The sequence below is a fragment of the Bactrocera dorsalis genome, chromosome 1 (genome assembly GCF_023373825.1).
Source record: "Bactrocera dorsalis isolate Fly_Bdor chromosome 1, ASM2337382v1, whole genome shotgun sequence".
NCBI classification, from domain to species: Eukaryota; Metazoa; Arthropoda; class Insecta; order Diptera; family Tephritidae; genus Bactrocera; species Bactrocera dorsalis.
This window is the reverse complement of record NC_064303.1, coordinates 80,204,448-80,226,428: the sequence shown is the minus strand read 5'-3', so window position 1 is coordinate 80,226,428 and position 21,981 is coordinate 80,204,448. Positions and strand designations below refer to the sequence as shown.

Here is a 21,981-nt window from a genome sequence, read left to right as displayed (position 1 = left end):
TTCGATTATGATCGCTATTATGGTTTTCATTCCGATTATCATAAAAACCTGTCATCCATGGCACTTTCAATTTGGAAACAATCGTGTTAATTGATTGGCAAACTACGCGGGCAGCAAAAACCTATTTATGGCTGTGATAAAAGCTATAAATAAGGCAAAAATCCAGAAGGAACAAGTTAGCAAACAAAGGTTAAGCGTTTTCTGTATTATATAATAAGGGTTAATCATTTGTCATTTTCAGATGACAATTTTATAATAAACTTTCACCGCCATAATAATAATATAACTGAGAAAAAACATATATATATATATATAATATTACAGGCGACTGATATCAGACTGTGCTGTATTTCTTATAAAACTTTCCATGATCTTGAATTATTTCTCAAATATATTTCATTTAATACTATTAGTGGCAAATTGCTAAAAAATGTAAAGGCATGAAGTTCTTAAACAGGTGGCAACCTCCTTTGTTCTTATGTATTAGTTTTAAATTAAACAAAACTTTCGAATAGAAACACTGAAACTTCTTTGAAAAATTTATAATAATTGAAATTCTCTCTTAATTTCAGATTAAATTTCCTATAATGTCATAAGTGGTCCTCGTCTTTTGGGATAACATCATAATGAAGACATAGACAAATATAAACAAGCTATAGAAAATGTGCTAGTCGCCACTAGTACCTTTAGTCGTACACTAACAACTCGCCTTGAGCTGCTCTGCGGAGAGCAGCACAGGTGGAACGAAGAACTGCTTTCAAAATGGTAAAATTTAAGGTAAATATGGAAATGTGCAACTTAGGACGAGTTGTACAACAGCTTGACGTGATAAGCTTGGAAACAGTTACAAATGCGCATAAATTTGAACATAACACTAAACGAGGAATCATCAAGAGAGTGGAATCTTGCACCAACTTGAATACTCACAAAAGCACCAGCACTCAAAAACAGTTCGCATTGTACGCTTACAGCTTACTTTTAACGATTTTTCTGTTTGTCGCGAACGTGTCAGCCGAACATGTGCGAGAACTGGAGGTATCCGAAGGTGTGCCGATCGGACATCAGATTGGTTTTATCGGTGAGTTCTCACATGGGGTCGATAGCGGTCCGCCATATCTAATCGTGCCGGTACCGGGTAGTGGCGTGGATACCGATCTGGCTATCGATCATACGACCGGTGAGATACGGACTAAAGTGTATTTGGATCGGGAGACTCGTGCATCGTATAGTTTAGTTGCCATACCGTTAAGTGGCGAAAATGTGCGCGTTGTAGTGCGTGTCTTGGATGAGAATGATAATGCGCCGACATTTCCGCAACCGGTAATGAATATCGAATTTCCCGAGAATACGCCGCGCGATGTGAAAAGAACGTTGAATCCAGCACGTGATCTTGACTTGGGTCAATATAATACACAGCGTTACAATATCGTGTCGGGCAATGTGAATAATGCGTTTCGTTTATCGTCGCATCGCGAGCGTGATGATGTGTTGTATTTGGATTTGCAAATTAACGGTTTTCTCGATCGGGAAACGACACCAGCCTACAGTTTGGTGATTGAAGCTTTGGATGGCGGCAGCCCGCCTTTACGTGGACAGATGACTGTGAACATAACGATACAAGATGTCAACGACAATCAACCAATTTTCAATCAGAGTCGCTACTTCGCCACTGTGCCCGAAAATGCGACAGTTGGTACGAGCGTGCTGCAGGTTTTTGCCACAGACACGGATGCAGATGAAAATGGGCTCGTAGGGTATGCGATCAACCGACGTCAGAGTGATAAAGACAAAATGTTCCGCATTGATCCAGAAACTGGCTTGATTTCGGTCAATAAACCCTTGGATTTTGAGACTAAGGAGCTGCACGAACTCGTTGTGGTGGCGAAAGATCACGGCGAACAGCCATTGGAGACCACCGCCTTTGTGTCCATACGTGTGACTGACGTCAATGACAATCTGCCAACAATCAATGTAATATTTCTGAGTGACGACGCCACCCCTAAGATCTCCGAGTCAGCAAAACCTGGTGAAATCGTTGCTCGCATCTCTGTCAATGATCCCGATTCGAAGGCTGAATACTCGAATGTAAATGTTACGTTAAACGGTGGTGATGGACATTTTGGTCTGAATACACGTGATAACATTATCTATTTGGTGATCGTCTCACAGCCGCTAGATCGTGAGGCTCAGTCAAACTATACGCTAAGCGTTGTGGCGACTGATAATGGTACGCCACCACTACATGCTTCAAAAACTATTTATCTACGCGTAACGGACATCAATGACAATGCGCCAGAGTTTGAGCACGAAGTGTATCACGCCAATGTGATGGAAGTCGCTGATCCGGGCACATCCGTGCTTCAAGTAGCCGCTTTTGATCGTGACGAAGGAAACAATTCTGCGGTTATTTACGCGCTTGCCGATACGCCGGAAACACATGCCGAATGGTTTCAAATCGATTCGCATACAGGCCTAATTACAACGCGCGCGCATATCGATTGCGAAACCGAACCGGTGCCTCAGCTTACGGTCATTGCCAAAGACAATGGCCATCCACCACTTTCGTCGACCGCTACCGTACTAGTGACCATACATGATGTCAACGATAATGAACCGATTTTCGATCAAAGTTTCTACAATGTTTCAGTAGCCGAGAACGAGCCGGTCGGTCGTTGTATTCTCAAGGTAAGTGATATAAGCAAATTTTTATAGTTAAAATGTCTCTGCCTTAGTTACGTAAGAGCTTAGTCCTACGAGCAAAACAAATCGATAGACAAACCATCGCCAGATTTGGTTCTACGGCGCTGGCAAAACGAACCGGTCGTTGCCGGTTGAGCATATCGTAACTGTTAGTACCGCACGTGAGCAGAATAAAGTATTTGTTGAGCAAATTCGTCGATCGGCTTGGTGAATCTCGCCTGGTCGCTTGCACTTTTACCATTATTTCCACTCAATTAGCTTTGGGCGTAATAAAGCTCAGACTTAACACTTAAAACCTCTTAAGCCTTTAAAGTGTCAAACGACAAAAAACCTACGACGAAGTAAGACAAAATTCTGAAGGAAAAAAGTAAGTAAACTCGAACAAAAAACGAAAGAAATAACTAAAAATGGGCATATAAAAATAAAATGTAGCTGGCCACTCATTTGTCCATCAATCTACGAAAAGCAATATAAAGTTGATGTGAGAACTCAGTCTGCGCTATCTTTCGGAATATCTAACACTAATCCTATGTACCCAACAATAACACAACCGAGTGTGACGAGCAAATGACATTTGTCTGTTAGATCTCGCTTCTAAGCATATAGCGGAGTCTGTGTGCGTAAGTACTTACAGAAGAATGCACTCAGTGGATATCAAGCAGATAAAATTGTAATTTGAAGAATTTTGAAGTGCCTGTACACTTTGATTTGGCATTATGCTGCGTTCGTTGCCGATCCGTGGGTGTTATTTGCTTTTCACTACTAAATTGCTATTGTGTTTTAATCCATTCATCATCAACTGATTACATGCTCATTTTCTTATTGTAGCGACATCAGAGTACCGTAAAGTGTTCACAACACTTAACATAACACCAACGATGTGCTCGTTCCTGCTTGTGGCTCGTTATGTGACCTCTGTTTGACCCGTAAGATACTCGTGCAAATTAGTGAGGGATATGGTTAAAGAGGCGTGAAATTGCCGCATGCCAATGAACTCTGAGTCAAACTGTTGTGAATAACTGTGAAGTAGTTGAAGTAAATCGGGTATGAATTGGAGATTTTTGCCTGAATTACTATTTCTGGAATTGGTTTGGTACGAATTTTGTAACCTGCTATTTAACAAGAGACTGCCATTTCATAGGAATTGAAAATAAGGAGATGTTTTTGAAATTTCTAGTTGAATTGATATAGACCAAATATTTGGTAATCTTACGATCGTTAAGTTGTTGTTGCGTTGAGTGGTATAAACAGACTACTTTTTATTTGAAACCAATATTACATTATTGAGCCATTTCTATAAATATATATTAATTAGTTTTTTTTTTAACAGGTGGCAACTCCTATAAAATATACTTCCATTAAAAATTCTTCAACGAACTTGTCATATTCATTCATTTTAACATTCAAAATTAATAAAGAATTAGGTTGAGTTATGTTAATCTGGTAGGCCAATAAGTCACGCGTAGAAGTATACCAGATTTGGTTCTCTTCGATACCAAATGGAGTTCAGTTGCTAGGTTCAAGTCTGTAGTGATCGTTTAGGATGCCTGCGCTTGACGCGAATTTTTGCAGACTTTGCGACCCCACTATCGGTGCCTCCTCCAATGTCGACTCCTAATAATAATGAAGTAAACAAGTGTCAACTACCTCAGTCATATTTTGAACTGTGGGGCCTCTTAAACAGCGTGGTTTATTATAATATAGATATTGTAATAACCTGTTTTTATATAAATCATATTAAATTAAATTGTTTATATAGTTTGCAATATTTATACGGAGAGCCAGTCAATGGTTTCTTGAAATATTTTCGGCAATAGTATGTAATGATTAAAATTTGTATTATTAAAAGTTTCGCTTGGATGACAACCTCACGCACTTTTTTTCTAATCCACACCGAACAACCTAATGAAATATAATTTACACATTCTTAGCCAAATTCTAAGTTTTTAAGTTAAGTTAAATTTTTCAGTCGATCAAATTTATAATTATGTCTTAATTTCTTGATGAGAGCAAGATGTTCATTAATTAATCCAGTGATCTTAATGACACAATAGCATGAGGCTTACTTTACTATCCGGAATCTAGAGGTGAGATATCAACTTGTCATGGTAACTAATAAAACTATAACGAGTATGTTTAGACTTCTCATCAACAAATAAATCGAGCTTAAATCGATTAATGAGTTCCAAATTGTCATTAACCTTACACAAACCCTATTCAGAAGAAGAGCTTAACTTCGAACCTATTTATCCTAATGATTAATGTGTACCTTACGTTGGCCACAATAACTAGTTAAGCATAAAGTTCAATTAAAGTCACGCTCATTAAAATTATTCTGCCTTTAAATGCCATATTTCCACAATGAACTACTTCTCTACTTAACCCTCGCCGCTTCATTAACTTTGACTTGCCCGAAATAGATGAACACGCATAATCGAATGCGAAAAAGTCACGCATTATGCTGTGTGAATCAACAGAGATTTGCGAAAAGAAAATTTATTCGAAACTAGGGAACAACAATGTGGATAATAACAATAGAATTATTGGGAATACAATATGTAGAATTGGCTCACGCAAAGGGCGACTGATTGGGCAACAAACACTGAAAATACAATACCAAAAAGAAGTCACCCAAAAACATTAAATCTTTGAAAAAGATTCTAAAGAAACTTAGAAGCGTTTTGCACGCTATTCAGCAGTCGGTAGAGTATCAGAGTGAAGCTTGTGCTGGACTCAGAAGAACAAGAGTTATAACAATAGATGGACAATCAAATATACCCCGCTGTGGTCGTGTTAGCAAAACAGAAAACTTTGCTACAGAACTAATATGCATTTTGTTGGAATTTTTGAATTCCAAAGCGAAGCTAAATCGCATAAAGAAGCGAAAATATTGTATTTAACAGAAAAAAACTTGACGAATAAATTTGTTATGTAAGGATGTGTGTGTCAACAGTACTAAAGTACGAAGGTACGATTGTATAAAGCAACAGTGTTCGTCGAGTCGGTATAACCCGCTCCAGTAGAAATATAGGTATAATTATTTGGTTGACATTTATATGTAATCATAGGCCCGAATTTTTAGTTAGGTTCAAAAGTTTTTGAATATAGGGCTGTCAATGTATATGTGTCAAAATGCAACTTTGAAAAGATTCTAAATATCTCAAAAACGATATTAATGTAATGCAATATTATAATGGAATTAAAAGGGTAATCAAAGTTTGCCTGCAATGGATACATTGCTTTAAGAAACAGGGTGGGTGTAGAAGAGTTTCTAAGAGAATATTTAAAGGTAAATTGCAATTCTTTAGATGATTCTTAAAGACAAGGCCACACGACGAGATCTTTTGGAATTTTGCAAAGTTAAGTAATTTCGATATCATAGAGCTCTCCTGGATGTCTTGAAGCAAGAGCTAATGTGTATCACCTTTAATTGCGCACAATACAGTCAAGAAAAAAGAGCTGAAAAAATTTTCCCAAGTCTTTCAGATATCTTTGGCAATACACATAAGCATAGTTTAAATGGGCAAATGAAACAAAATATTCCAATTCTAATAATTCTAAGAAAATTATTAGTTCGTCAAGAATCATTACTGGATTATAAATAATTAAAATATGATACTAATTAGGGATGTTTTCGGTGTTCTGTTTCTGGTGTTCAGATATAAAACTTATAAATAATGTAACCATTTTTTATCGCTGGATTTTTTTATGCCAAATATATTAGAAATATGTTTTAGTAATAAAGAAGAAGGAACTCTGAGGTGAATATATGCCGCTCCTGAACAATAAAAACTTAAAAAAAAAGTTTCCGAATTGTATGACTCAAAAAACCGTTAGAAAAAATAAACCCTAACTGAGTTCCGCATGCCGAATCGGAATAGGGAGAGCAAAAACTGAGCAAAGACGAGTGAGAACGAAAGACATATTTCAACTGCTTGTCATTGTCGAAGGTTTTATGCGGTTTTTTCTACACTTTTGTGCTGAAGTTGATTTGTTGCTGACTTGTTGGCAGCAGACAACAGCACGACACTGTTGTTAGCAGAAATGATAATAAACCTTCATATTGGTAACCAAAACTTGGGCATACAAGAAAAACAAGAACAACAAAAACACACTGAATACAACAACCGAAATGGCAAATAGAAATGCGCATGCGCATAAGAATATCCGCCGAACGCTACCGTTTATACCCCTCTTCATATTTTTTGGCATTGTTGTTGCTGTCGTTGTCGGTGTTACAGAATATTGTTTTTGTTGCTACTGTAATGATTGTGATTGTCGCTGCTCCCGACGCCGGAGCATCACTGTGATGACCTGATGAGTTGGCAACGGACGTCACGTTGGCATCTGCAGTCGCCGTCGCTCAATGCCGCATCCGATTTGGCGCTTCGGCTGCAATGTGCCGCGGCCGAGGGACGTACAAATTGCGCTCACCTTTTGGGCAGCTGCGAATGGAATTTCGGCGAATGGGGATAATTGCGCTGAGTGCTGTTAGTGCTGTTATTCCATTTTCATTTTCGTGCGATTTTTTCGATAGCTGGCTGGTGACTGGCGGCTGTTGGCGTTGCCGCTGTGCTGTACGTGCAGACATTGCTCATTCGCATGCGCATTGCGCATCTCGGCAGGCAACTTGCTGATTTCGGACGTTACGATTTCATTTGTTGCTTTATTGTTGTTATTGCAGGCTTGCTTCTCGTTTTAGTTTCTGTTTTTTTTTGTTTTTGATTTTTTATTTATGTATTTCTGCGTCTGTCGTTTGCGTTAATTTCACCAAATGCAAAGGATAATTGATCCCGTTGATTATGGCTTCCGCCACATATCTTTTGGCTTTTTTCTACTCTTCAAAATTATATTCGCATTTCTTCGGTACGCATAAGTATATATTTATTTTATATTTGTCTGGCGATCAGCGGTGATTGCTGGTTATTATTATACTTATTATAATACTTTTGTAAATATGTACGTATGTGTGCATATGCGTGCGCCTTGCTGAAGAACATGATGATTTGCGGGATGCAGAATTCTACGGAAATATAATTTTGTTTGCGAATCATAATAATTCGTGTAATTCAGTGTTTTCGGCATTCTTGAAATTAGAATTTTGCTTTTAAGCGCGTCCGTTGGTGGTTATAAATACTAATACATAGAACATAGCAACTAAACGCATATCCAAAAACAAATAAGCCATTGCTTTTTGAGTCACTTCAATTGATTTGATTCTCGATCTTTGGCTAAGGAAAAATATATCTTTTGGGAATGCAAAAAACTCAGACCAAATCCGGCGTGTATATACAACATTGCGTATAAGCCAAATTATATTATCTTGAAGCATTTACATATTTGTTTTGGTATGTGTGTTATATAGTTTGCATTCAGTAAATGATACAAGGGGCAGGTTATGTAAAATCTGAGCTTCAGTAAAATATAACAAAACGATTAAATTTGCTCTCATCATCAAACGGAGAAAAGTAAAAAGAAAAGAAACCCTTCTTTTGATGTTCTAACACTTGATGTGGTGACCTTAAATATTTCATAGAAAATATTTAAAATATCAAGGTAATTCGAGATGTATTGAAAAATTTCGTTCTGGCATTCTTATATCAACTTTGTAAGGAGCCGTTTACAAAACTATTAAAGAATTAATTGATAAATTTCGCACTGGCAATCATGTACCATATGTTAAATGTTTCAAACAATTTTAGGGCATTCCAAACAACAAGATTCAAACAACAAGCTTTCTAGCTGGTAGTCTTGGCCAGAAAGTTGGCAAAATATCACCACCGAATGTATTGAACATTTTTCTATGGTTTTGTAAACTTATTTGAGATATTTTACAGTAGTAATATTTTTTAGTGTAGAGAATTTACTTCTGAGTAAGAGACTCGAAATCTCGTATAAGTTTTGAATATCTCTTGGCTTCTGTAAAAGTGAAATTTTGGAACCTATTTCAAGACAACGTAGATATTTCTAGAAAATTTGCCGATAAAGTAGGTTTGACCACTTATTAGGGTCAGAACAGCACACAAAAAGTTTTTTCTGATTAAAATTTCAAGACATTTTATTAGCCTTAATTTAAGTATAATCTCATGACCTAATCGAAACTTTCTGTTCCTGTATTGACCAGACTTTGGTAGACTTTCCTCCAATCTACCATACGGAACTAAGTTACCTACACATCATATTAACATACATTAGTTCCGAATCTAATAGATAATCTAACTGTTAGTATAAAAAAATGTGGTTTTGAGACCATAAAATATTCTTCCATACGTCATGTGCATAGATAGAAGACTATCTTTTTTTATGAGTAGTAATACTAAAAATTATTCCATATCATTTTTTCATTATTTCAAGGAACTTTTTTGATTTATGCTTTGTTAGAATTTCTCTCCCCTCCACGTTTTTACTTCTTCTCAAGACTTTAAAAAATTGCTTAATGAGTTATTTCTGAAAATTAAATTGAATTATACTAGATAATTTGCAAAAATTTTGAATTATAGCAAAAAAATGTACATAATTATATAAAATTAAAATTAACTAAAATAGCACCCCTGAGCCTTATTATAAAAAAAAATATATTAGAAATCTTACTGAATGAACTCACTTAAAACGAGTTAAAACTAACGGTCGTTTTCTTAACCAAAGCTGGGATTTAACTTTAATTCTGTAATGTAAAAAACTTAGAAAGAAAAAAGAATTGAAGGACCACCTTTCAGTGATTGACAATGAGTGTTTACCTTAACAACTATTTTTGCGCAAGTTTTTCCCTGTCTTACCTAAATTCCACCGATTAAACTCTTAACTTTTCACGGTAATCGCTTCGAAAATCAAACAGAAGATTTAAGCGAGCTACTTGCCATGTATTTAAGCCCGCCGCATTGGAAGGAAGTGGATAATTCACAGTGCTAGAATTAAAAGCGAGTCATTATGTAAATTTCGAAAAAAATCGCAGATTTGCTTGTGAAACATTTCCATCAAGAGTAACAACAACAAGTCCAAGCACCAACTCCGCAAATAATTTCATTGTCTTGCCACTATGCTGCCATACAATTTCGCTTAGAACAGAACTTAGCAAGAGAGTTGAGTTCAATTTGGTGCAGTGCGGTTCACGAAATTACATAGAATTACATGTTGCGGCACTTGCACCGTGCAACGCGCCACCCCACCACCAGCGATTGCTAAAGGAGCGTGGCACGACCAAGATTGTGGTCATGCATGCCTTTTTATGTGTCTGTATGTGTGTGGTTAATAATATTGTTGCTGTCATTTCGATGCATTACTGGAATTGCTAGCAATTGTTGCTGCTGCTGCTGTTGTTGTAGTTGTTGTTTCTGCTGTTACAATTGACGTATTACACTGAAGTGTTAAGACATTCTACAAAAAAAATCCAAATGTGGGAAGCATGCAGAGCCGTAAGTGTGTCATATGTGTGAGTACGTGTGAGCGAGTGAGGCAAGAAATGTGGCTGCTGTTGATGTTGCTGCCAGCATTGTTTGGGCAATTTGTAATTTACTCCCACAACAATTCCCACTTGCCGATTACATACCAATGCCACTCACACTCACTCACAAAATCACACAAATACTAAATATTTGTATATATATACATATGTGTGTGTATGTGTACTGCAGAAAAGACATTAATAAATATTTATGTAAGTGCGCTTGAAGGGCAAAATACTAAACGCACTCGCTGACATGCTACTATTCGCTGCCACTTGCCTGAGTTGTGGATGTTGTTGTTATATTTGTTGCCCCACAGAAATTCCAGACGCACATTGATATCATAATAAAAAGGAAAATATTTTTGTTTGCCACTTTTCACGTACTCTTCTGCTCAACTCACTTGCGTATGTGTGTCGGTTGCACCACTACAATGCCACTTAGGCGCATACAAACAATAACAACAAGCAGCTGACAAGCGCGTAAACTGGCGAGTAGCCAAGCACTCGACTCACCTCGAAAGCCGTGTAGAGCTATTCAAGCGTTGCCCAAGCACAAAGCAGCAATACAAATCGATTAGAAAATGAGAAATAAAGGGAGCGAGTGATAAAGGCGGCAACCAGCGGCAGTAGTTAATAAGTAAATAAAAGTATGTGTGTGTAACACGAAATGATTTACAGAGTATACATGCATATATTGTAGAATTGCGATTTCTGAAATCATTTCAACTCAAAATGCTCTTGAAATAAGTATTTGTACATACAGACCTGCTGGAAGGGTTCTAAATTTTGAGTAAAAATCACTGATTGTAATGGGCGGTTTTTGCGATATACATATGTACATGCAATAACGGTTATTATATCTTAAATAGGTCTCAAATTTAACCCGTTAAAGCCACTAAAACGCTTAATTAATAAGAGGAAATTTGAAAATTTACAGCTTTTTGAATTAAATATTAATATACCGAAATATTACTGAAAAATATAATTTTTTTTAATTTTTATACTTGAAAACTATTTCAAATTTATTTTAATATTTCTGATCCAGGGAAAAAAGTTCATTAATTGAGAATTTCAGTAGTTCAAATATAATTAAATATTCAGAAAAAAAACATAAAATTATCTAAATGTATAAGTTCTCTCCCATAAAAATATATATTCTTTTATTCCAAACTACGCACTGTTTTCTTACTCTCTTTTCATGGCTCAAATTATAAAACTCACCACACCGTTGCACCATAAAAATGTGCTAACAAATACGCTTTATCTCTTCGATCTCTGTTCTCACAACTTGCATTTACTCTCTCCGCTCCAACACTCTCGCATAGGCAGGCCGCAGCTTGCTCCTTTAGCGGTAGTTGCCTGTTACCAAATACAGCAACGAACAGGTTGGTTGCCACACTGCTTCGCTCGTAGTTCCCCACAGCTCAGCCTTCTACCTCTTTAGGTGCCTTAACCTGTCACTTTATTATTCGTTTGTTTGCTTGCTTTTTGTATTTTCGTATTTTTCTTTTCTTCATTTCCCTTTTACTTTTTCCTTTGACTCAAGACACAGCACAGCACCCTCTGCATACCCCTCACGTACCGGCAATGCTAACTGCTCGCTGTTCTACACACACACGTATACATAGTTACGGTTTGTTATTCAAAGCAAAACGTCAGCAAAAATGATGGCTGGCCGTCTGAGTGGTCGCGTTGGCTCGCTGCTGGCGCACAATCGAGCGAATAAGCCGGTTTTGGTTACTGCTTTGCTGCTTGCTTGATTGCGTTTGTTTTGTTCACTCGCTCGGCTGTTGGTCCAAGTCTAGGCACATGTGCTGCTGCGTCTCTTGAAAGACATACAGCAGCGCAAGCGTTAGCCCCGCGCCGTTGCTTAGGCGGCAAGAAACAAACAAATAAACGAATGAGACAGCAAAGTGAGCCAATGTATTGAAATGTGAGCGCGGCATTAGAACTGGCAGGTAACTCGCCGCTCAGCTGCCCTTTTAACGCACCAAAAATAGAGGAAATACTTATAAGCGCGCAAGTTTGTTGCTTAAGTCTTTTGTTTTGTGTGCCGAAATTTGAAGTTTAGGGTTAAGTATGAAACTGCTAGGAGTGAGCAGTAAAAGTCTGGAAAATTTGATATATGCCGCATTTGGCAAAGTTGCAGGTTCAGAAACGAAAGCAGTTGTAGGCATAAAGAGAAAGTATTGTAAAAGCAGGCATAATTTTATATATACTATTCTATATATTGACGTTTATAACAAATAAATGTGGATTTGAATAAACTTAAATTCCAGCATGAAAATCGAAAATAGAAACATGCATCTAAGATAGTTGATAGGATTATTAGAAATGGTGAAACTAAAGTCTTCGATGTAGTATATTATTCAAGGACAATATTTTTATAAGCATTCTCTCACTTTAATGAAAACATGTATGATATCGCTTATCTGCCTATGCATAATTGTTTCCCGATTTTATCATAAATCTCAAATTCACTAATTTCTTAATTATTAAAGCCGGCATACAAATATCAAAAGACGTTGAAGTAGGAATAGTTCTGGAGCTGCTGAATAATGCTGAAAGCTAAAAGCTGTCAAGTGCGTTCTCGTAGATCTACAGAGTATAGATTATATTGTAGAAGATATTGCTCAGAGGACAGGGTTTCGATCCTATATAAATCCCTTGCAAATGCCTTCCGCAATCATCTATGAGCAACAGACAGTGTCCTTGTAGGATTCATTGCTCTTCATCTGATATTCACAGGTCTGATATTGTATTTGTAGTTGATGTTATTATTATCTGCTACCTCTCGTAACTGTAATTTTTCATTTTAATATTCAAGATATAGTGTAAATTAATCGGTCTAGTTTTTTTATAAATAAATACATGCATGAGGAATATAAAATAATTTTTTTTATGTTTATTTATTGTGCTGTACGATGCCACGATTGCGGCCGAAATTTTGATCCAAATCAAAATTTTCAAAATATTATTAATCTATTACTATCGCGCTATGGAATCTTTTTTGTTTTTGTTTTTTGATAATCAACAAATGGCTGTGGTTTGAACAAAAAGTGTAGATTTTGAGCCTTTTTTCGACAGTTTTTCGTAGAAAAAAGAGGAAGATTTCAAAGAAACCAAAAAAGCTTCCATAGCGTGATAGCAAAGGCCGTTAAAAATATTCTGTCCAAATTGGAACTAGGTACTTCAAAACCCTTCCTTTGAGAGAGAGAAACCGTTATGAAAAAAACCATTCTGAGAAAAACGCGCTTTAAAATTGGAGTCACTATGTTCTGCACTCTGTTTGCTGTGGCGACTATAATAATTTGAGTTTCGATTTCGAAATTTGAGAGATTTTTTTATAGAGTATACTATCCGACAATACAACAAAAAAATCGATTTATAGCAAATTTTACACTGAGACGATTTTTAAGCTAATCTCGTGGCCAAGATGAATTTTTCAAGTGACTTTAAACAACACAAATAGCGGTCCTATGGCAAAACGTTCTGAGTACGTTTACCATCAAAAATGTCAACCTTTACGATAAAGTTTACATTTGTCAGATTGAAACACTGGGGTTGTCAAATCCCGAAAATAAAATAATAGAAACCTACGTCTCAATCCATTTGGCGATCATTTAAAAAATGATTTTTATCATATTTTTTTAATTTGAAAATACACTCCCCTGATCAAATGCAATCACCTTGTCATCGCTGTTTATGTTGGCTGTCATCCGTGTACAAATATTTTTATATATGTTTTCACTTCGAAATTTGCATATGTCACACACAGGTTTCGGATTTACCCACATTCGCGTAATCTGACTGCGTACACCAGTGGCGATGCCAAATGGAATAAAATTAACAAATTACTTATGCAACGATAAAGCGTACATATATATGTTGTTATGTTGCACTGCGCACACACATAAATATATACAACATACTATATGGGCCTCGTCATGAGCGGTGCGTCGCTGGTGCGCGTCTGGCGGTTTTGCGGGAAAGCCGCAACAGCCACAGGCATTGATTTCAATCAAAACATCAATAAACTTAACTGATATCAACAGCAACAACAATTGCAACAGCACTGTAAATTTTGCAGCAAACAAAGCGCCACAAGCCAAGACTCGGGTACGGCCAACCTACATACACCAACAAAAGTTGGCTGCCTCGCATGCCACCAAAACAGACACGAGTTGTTCTCACATACTTTTGTAGGTATGTGCGTGTGTAGTTTTTATGTGTGTGTGTGTGCACATATGCAAATGGAAGCGTAAAAGTTGCACCTCCACATATGGTTCCAGCAACAACGTTACGCTAGTGTGACGGTAGCACAACTGCCTTTGCTGCTGCTGCCGCTGACATGACTGCTGCCACAACAACACCTTCATAGACAACAATATGCCTAATGAAAATAATTCTAACGCATTAGTGGCAGCAACAGCAGCAAAAATAGCGTGGCACGAAAGAAAGCTGCCACTTTGGCGGCGCAAGCAAGTTGGTCGGCTGTTCACATACCAACGCAAAGTTGTGCGCACACACACATATGTATATTTATATACATTTGCCACCGTGGTCATTACGTGTAGTCATTTCTCTTCTTCTTCGCGGCTGCATTAACGCGGCTCTTTACAGCTATACTTTTCAGCTAAATGAATACGCGTGCGCGCGTGGCCGCCATTCTGGTGCGTCGCACCGTCGTAACGTCGAAGCGGCAAAACTGCAAACTGGCCGTGCCGAACCGGACCGGATCGAACCGATACGCACATGCAACGGTGCAACACCACATGCACACCCGAAAGTGTCTGTGTACCCTCGCATAAGTGTTCGTTTGTGTGTGAAAGAGTAAAATTGTAGCGCATCACAACAACCGCAGGGCATTGGCTACTGCATTTGCATACCAACGGAGCACATACGAGTATGTACGAAGAGAAATGCAAGACGTTTTTTACACTCTTTTCCAGGCATATTTGTAAGCTCGAGTCGCTTTGCCTGCAAGTGAGTAGACAACAGCGCTACGTGCTTGAAAATCATAACGTCAATAGGGAATAACCGAGTTTGTTGAATTCTCATTATTAAACCATTTTTAAATCCATCCATATTAGCTTATGTAGGTAGGTAATTATAACGGTCTTTTCATAAACTATGTTATATGGTTAATTGGGTGAAAGCACATTCACTATATATATTTTCAGTGGCGAATTCAGGGGGGGCCATTTTTTTTTTTCGTTTGCCATGGTCGTCATCAAAAGGGGGATCTCTCATCCGAGGCTGGTTATGACTATTCACTGGGGGTGTTTTTTTACGTGGCGGGTCCCAAACCCAGCGCACAACCCTATGCAGGGGATGTTTCGCCTTCTCACGTTAGCTCGCCTTCAAACGGATGTTCTTAGGCTACCCAGAGGATACTTGGTCAAAGGCCGGAAGTCGTGAGCTGCTTGAGTCACATGTAAAAGAATCGTTTCTGGCCACTCCCAAGTGAATGGCAATCAGAGAACTTTCCTCACTTGCGTGAACTTCTACACATGACTCCATCCTCCAGGGGGGGCCATAGGGCTTATTAATAATTTTACTACTCTGAAAAAATATAAAGTAACAGAAATATAATCCAGAAATTTCCAGATTTTTTGGCTATGTGATATTCTATCTCTAAATCATTCAATGAGCGTGTTTCTTCAGAAAGAATCGATCGATTGGCAAAGGCATCAAATATGATAGATACCCAGCATATAACATTCCGAAATCGAAGCACAAAAGCTTGGATACAAAAGACGCGCTTTCCTAGAGAAGTATTGTATGAATTTCATTTGGGTTTGCTACTTCCAGAAAAGGTATGTGCTTCGAAAACCAAAGAAATGGCAAATCATATTAAGTGCTTGATAGGTAGATTCACAGGCCTTTTGGATAATGACAACGTCGAGCGACGTTTGTGATTCAAACGTGTACTTGATCACTGACAGTGCCAATGGGGACTGAAGTAAAAGTCAACAGATAACATGGTACCGACTAGTGCATAGGAAACGTTGAAGAACTGCGATGCAGACCTATAACCCATAGTTCATAGTTTTATTTGCATATTCTGCATATACTTTCTATGACGAATGCGAGCTCTGAACGCTCTTTTTAGATACTTCGCCGAATAAAAACGTGGCTGAGGACGAATATGCTTCAAGATAGATTGATCGGCCTGGCGGTGTTCTCGAAAGAGTCTCAAAGATATGATATAAATAATAAGCAGAGTAAGACTTGCTTATACCATTTTGACATGACTGAAGATCTGAAATTTAACTAGAGATTTGAGGTCCAAATACTCGGTACCTAGGGTTATGAACAGGTTTGTTGGATTTTAGCAATTTTATGTCTTTTTTTGCAGTGGTTTACCCCGTTATATTAATTGCTTCTTTATTTGTACATTGGAATTTACAATTTTGTTATATAGGAAGTAGACGAGGATGCAGTTCAATTTCTACCTCTTTTTCTTTGCTACATAGAAATGTGAGAGGAATATTGCGTACCGAATTTGGTTGAAATCAGTCGGGTGGGTGTTTTATGGGCGACTTATTTCAATTTTATGCAACCGTTGGGTGAACAAAACTTTTATACTTTATAATAATATTTTGTAAAAGGCTATAAATACGAGATGATGTCAGTTACGGTTCATTTAGTAATAAGCGGTACATTATCTATAAGTCAACTCACAGTTAAAAGGAACTGTTTTTGAAATATAAGCCAGCAAAAGAGATAAGAGTAGTAGATAAATAACCGATGGATATGATTGTTGATATATAGTTGGTGTTGAACCAGAGCCTAGACTCAGTAAACTAGTATACTTAGTGAACAGGAATCTTCAAGAATTATGTACATATATACATATGACGCTTAAACTATAGTAAATTTGCTGCCTCCACAGCTATGGTTGACACAGTGTCAATGTGAAAGAGTTGGTTGTTCCAAAAACAGGTAAAGGGATTCTGGTTAGTTAGTGCAATGATAAAAATTATTAAGAATTTAAATAAAATTGCTATTCTCCATTTCTTAAATATCTTGTGGGAAAAAGTCTGGTTTGGGCGATAGTATGGTTGTTTCGCGTAAAACAAGGTTTTGATGAAACAGTTAAAATCTACTTTTAAAAACAATTAATACATTGTGGTATGATATTTGAGGAATATTCTGCAAATACGGCAATGGCAGCATATACGTTTGAGCGTCTCGGAAAATCTAGAATTACGGTGGCCCTCATTGCTCGGTGGCGGATCATCTCAAATTAAATTATTAAAATTATACCGTTGCATTATTACTTGGCCCAGATAACGATTTGGGGTTTTCTAAGTTGGGACTGTAATTCGTAAAATTTGTTGTTGCTTTTACATGTAACATTTTTTGACAAAGGAGCTGTGAGCTAATATTCCTTTATATTCTAAAAATATATTAGTCTGATAACTATAGAGTTGTGCTCAAAACAGAGAAGAAAACAGTTTCCAGTCTTACTTAAACAATACTAAGTCTTTAAGACGAATCTGTGCATATAATATCCTCAGAAGACACTGAGCGTGGAGGAAAACTGTAGTTTTGAAAGTTTACTGTGTGGTTGCTATGCCAAAATTGATAGAATCCTATCTTCCATTGGAAATCTACTACCTTTAAATAGCGGACAAGCGCCCGAAATTTCACAAACATCGACCAACAGTAAGAACTCGCTTTGTCATCTACCCGATTAATTATGAAATCATCTAAACGAAAATTTGTCGAAATCAATTTGACGCAAAAGATCATTAGCTCCTCAACCAATTTCGTGACGTTTCACAACGAATCTTTGACATTTTGGAATTTCGATGCTTTCCAGTGGTTTAACTTACCCATAGTTGTTGTTGTTGTTATTTCTGTTTTTGATAATTTTACACTGGCGACAGCGGCGTCCACGGACATCATTGAAAATTATCGGTCGGCAAAAATCAATCAAAATCAAATAGTATTCACGCATATTAACAAGATATGCTTAAGAGCTCCACTACAAAATGATCACACAAGTGAGGCAAATAACAATAATAATTATGTGTGAGCTAGTGAATATCGCCAAGAGGCAGGTACAGTGTACGCCAGCGCAGCAGTGGCATTTATGGTGCTGGACCTCAGCAACCATGGACTGTTTGTGTGTATAAATATTTGTGTGTGTATATACATGTGTTTACCTTTGATTTAGATTTTGACTTGGTTTTTGGCGAAATCGAAGTGATATCTATAAAATATATGTATGTTCGGGATTGTGTCGATGGCTGTGTATTTATTATATATGTGTATTGTGTTTGTATGTGTGGCTTATATGTACACACTAGACTAGCATTGAATTGAGAGGAAAAACTGAAAGTGTAATGATTGATGATGTTGCTGACGAGTCAAGTTGCTTTGAATAAACGAAAGACTTAAGCGACGAACTCGCACCTTGCAGTAGTTAACTATTTCTTACATCGATATACAATATTTGTAAATATCCGTAAATAAGTTTCGGTTTCGGCTATAAATTAATATTTAAATGTGTGCTTTAGCAACCTTTGAATAATATAATATTTTTTTAGTATTTTAATTAATTTTTACTTTTTAAATGTTGAGTTTAAATATACTTTCACAATCAATGATTTGTATAGCTTTCTCTATACAGAAAGCTTTAGTAATAATCAATAAATGAAACAGCTAATTAGTTGCATACTTAAACTTAGTTACCTTTCATTCACAATAAATCTGCAGCATATTGAATTCGAAGTGCTGCTGCTTACTCCTCAGGTACATAGCAGGAGTTCTCTTTGCACTTTTTATCGCTCAATGAAAAAAAATAAAAAAAAACCAAAAAATAACAGTGCACAAACCAAAATTCTCTTGAAAAATGTGCAACTCTTAAATGAACAGCCGTCGCAACTCTAAAATCCGCAGAAAAACAAACCGCTAGCGTTGCAAAATCAAAAGCAGCGGGTGGATAGCTGCAGTGGTGTGCAAAATGTATGCACAGATGTATACATGTGCTCTGTAAAGATTTCTGACCTAAAAGGAGACAATAAACAAATACGTGAAATTCAAACAAAAAAGTCAAAAGCCAAGCAAGAACGGCAATCTCAGCAGTGGCTTCATTCTTATTTTCTGTGCAGAAAGGCACGAGATTACTTATATACAAGTATGAGTGTGATCGTAAGGCCGTATTTAACTGACCAAATGTGCGATCTATGTCTGCCACTGTTGCCTGGCCCGGTTCTTAAGGTAGAGGCTGCCTTTACTACAGCTCTTGAGGTTCGAGTTGGCCACCAGTCATCTGCATAAGATTGTGACGATATGGCGGAACATGCGGTGTGTCATTTTGCAGATATATTGAACAAAATTTGTAAATTGCATTGGTGTAAAGGTGGGTGTTTGCTTACTTTCTCTTCTTGTTGCTCCGGCCGTTGCTTTTTAAGTAAATTTGATAGTTTTTGATGACTAATATTTGTTCTTATGATGATATGTATTTTTATTGTTTATTATTTTTAATATAAACGATTTTAGCAATAACAATTTCGGTGAAATGCTCTTGCTTAAATAATTCTTGTTAAAGAGAATAAATAAAATAAAGTGGTTAATTTAAGAAAGTCTCCATTATATTTTTTTTTTCGAGGTCCACTTTTTGTCCTCAAAGAGCTTTAAGTATGTTACTGAGTCAAAAACTTTTATTGATAGACAAAATCTTCCTTTTCTCGACCATCCAATATCGGAATTGATCAATTGCATAGTCGAAAGTGAAGTTTGCACCATACAGAGATAGAGAAATGGGATTATGTGTATGTAAAAAAATGAAAGACCCTAGATTTAATGACAGTTACGCCGTATTCAAAATATTTTTGCTTAATTAACCCCTCAGCGGTCTACTGGGTGATCCACTACTTTGCTTCACTAAATCAAAAACCATTCAGGAACTTCAATCGTAAGTCAGTTTGGAAATTTATTTCCAGAATGCAGATTGGTTATAATAATGCTTCGTTTCCCAGTACGTAGGTTTATGAAAATCTAACTTCTCCTTTGTTGATGCTTTCTTCGAAGCTCTAAAAGCAGATATACAGAAAATATTATTCGAACTTTCATAGTTCTGTTTTATTAACGTCAATAAAGAATGTATTAATTTTTTACATAAACATTCTCTTTTCAGATTTAATTTTCTCTAATTTTCTTCCAAATTATTTCAGTTCTTTTCAAGTGGGGTGCCAGCCACCAATTGAATTCACTCTTTAGCCGCTATTTTTGCCAATTTGCTTTTTCTTTTGCGTTCCGCTGATGTTAACTTGGTCGGTTGCACTTTTTTAATTAGTTAATTATTCCTTTATTTCATTTTATTTACCCCACACATGCTTACAATCGCACAAACTAACACACATGTATACACTCATTTGGCCGCGCTGCAATTGACGTTTCGCTGAAGCACTTGTCTTTTGCTTTTTATTTTTTGCTTTGGGAATCCTTCATTACCTGATACTTTGCATCTTTCTTTGGCATTATCTCTGGCAGTCGCATAGTTTTCTGTGTACGCCATCGTCTTAGCCACGACTTTGTTGTCCACTCGTTGCGTTGTTGCAATTGTTGTAAGTGCATTTCTCAACCGCAGAAGGCTTGCAACACAGCCGCGTGTGGTTGATACACCGCTAAGGGGCCACGCCAAATCAACATACGTGCATCTCTGAATTTCTATTTGCTTATTTGTCGTTTTTGGGCGCAGAAGCGGCTGCAGTTAGAGCCATCGACACCAACAGCAACACTACAACTACTCGGCTTGCCTAACTGCTAGTGCAACCTTACTGAGAGACTTTTGCATATCTAGAAAAGTTGCGAATTCCGCGCTACCCACCTTGTATTAAAATCTTATTTTTTTGAAAAAATGTTTTCTTACATTTTCGTCTACTTTTGGGTTAATTTCTGAAAATTTTTTTGATTATTTTTTAAACCTTAACTAAACACAAATTTTTAATACGAAAATTGTTTTTATTTTCTATATTTATTTATAACCTTAATTTATATATACGGCATATGTTGAAATATTTTTTACGAAAAACAAAAACAGCAACAAATTTTTTCTTCTTTTGAACACTCGCATCAAGTTGTTTACTTTGCCATTTGGGAAAGACATTTCAGCTGAAAAATCAAAGTAATTTTGCATAAATATGCCACTCAAAAAAATACAGCGTGCAATGAAAGGTGAAATATTTATGTGTGGGATGTATAGTTGGAGCCATTTGTTAACCCGCTAGTGACTAAAATATTTAAAACTATATTTTTGGGAAGATTTAAACGGCAATAATACTTCTTAAGTAGCTTCTGTGCTTTTGTAATTTTCCTAATTAAAGGTCACAGACAGATGTGTCAAGTACGAAACGTACATACATGAAGCTTCTTTGATATTTTTCAGAAGTTTTAGTCAAAGAAAACCACTTACAATTTATACTATGTGTATATGAGTTTCAGTTAATACGTAATTTGGAGCTAAAAATATTACTTTTTTTTTTAGAAAATAGAGCAAAATTAAATTAGCATAATAAAAATGAACATTTTAATAAGTTCCAATATATTAATATAATTTCACAACGATATTGACGATATGTGAGGTGTTTCTGTATATATAAGTATATCTAGATCTTAAATTGCTTTTGGACCAGGAAAGGGTTAAAAAGAGGAAAAAACAAAGAAAGAAAATAATGTACACAATCATTCGAATTTAGAAATAACGAGAAGCAACAACAGCAAACAACTTAAATTGCAAATGCGCTAAATCGAAGCACTTGGCAACGCTTTCAACGCACCCACAATAAGCGCTGATGGATATGCATACAAGTGTGTCTATA

The 21,981-nt window shown here is 36.7% G+C and overlaps 1 protein-coding gene across 1 annotated transcript in view; it reads left to right on the top strand.

Moving 5' to 3' along the window:
• The window catches only part of LOC105223592 (protein dachsous), a 243,140-nt gene that overhangs the window by 30,106 nt on the left and 191,053 nt on the right, over nucleotides 1–21,981 (top strand). Inside the window, exon 2 of the mRNA XM_011201347.4 lies at nucleotides 573–2,685. Within this exon, the coding sequence (XP_011199649.3) occupies nucleotides 763–2,685 (1,923 nt within the window). The 5' untranslated portion in view covers nucleotides 573–762. The remainder of the gene's footprint in view (nucleotides 1–572; nucleotides 2,686–21,981) is intronic.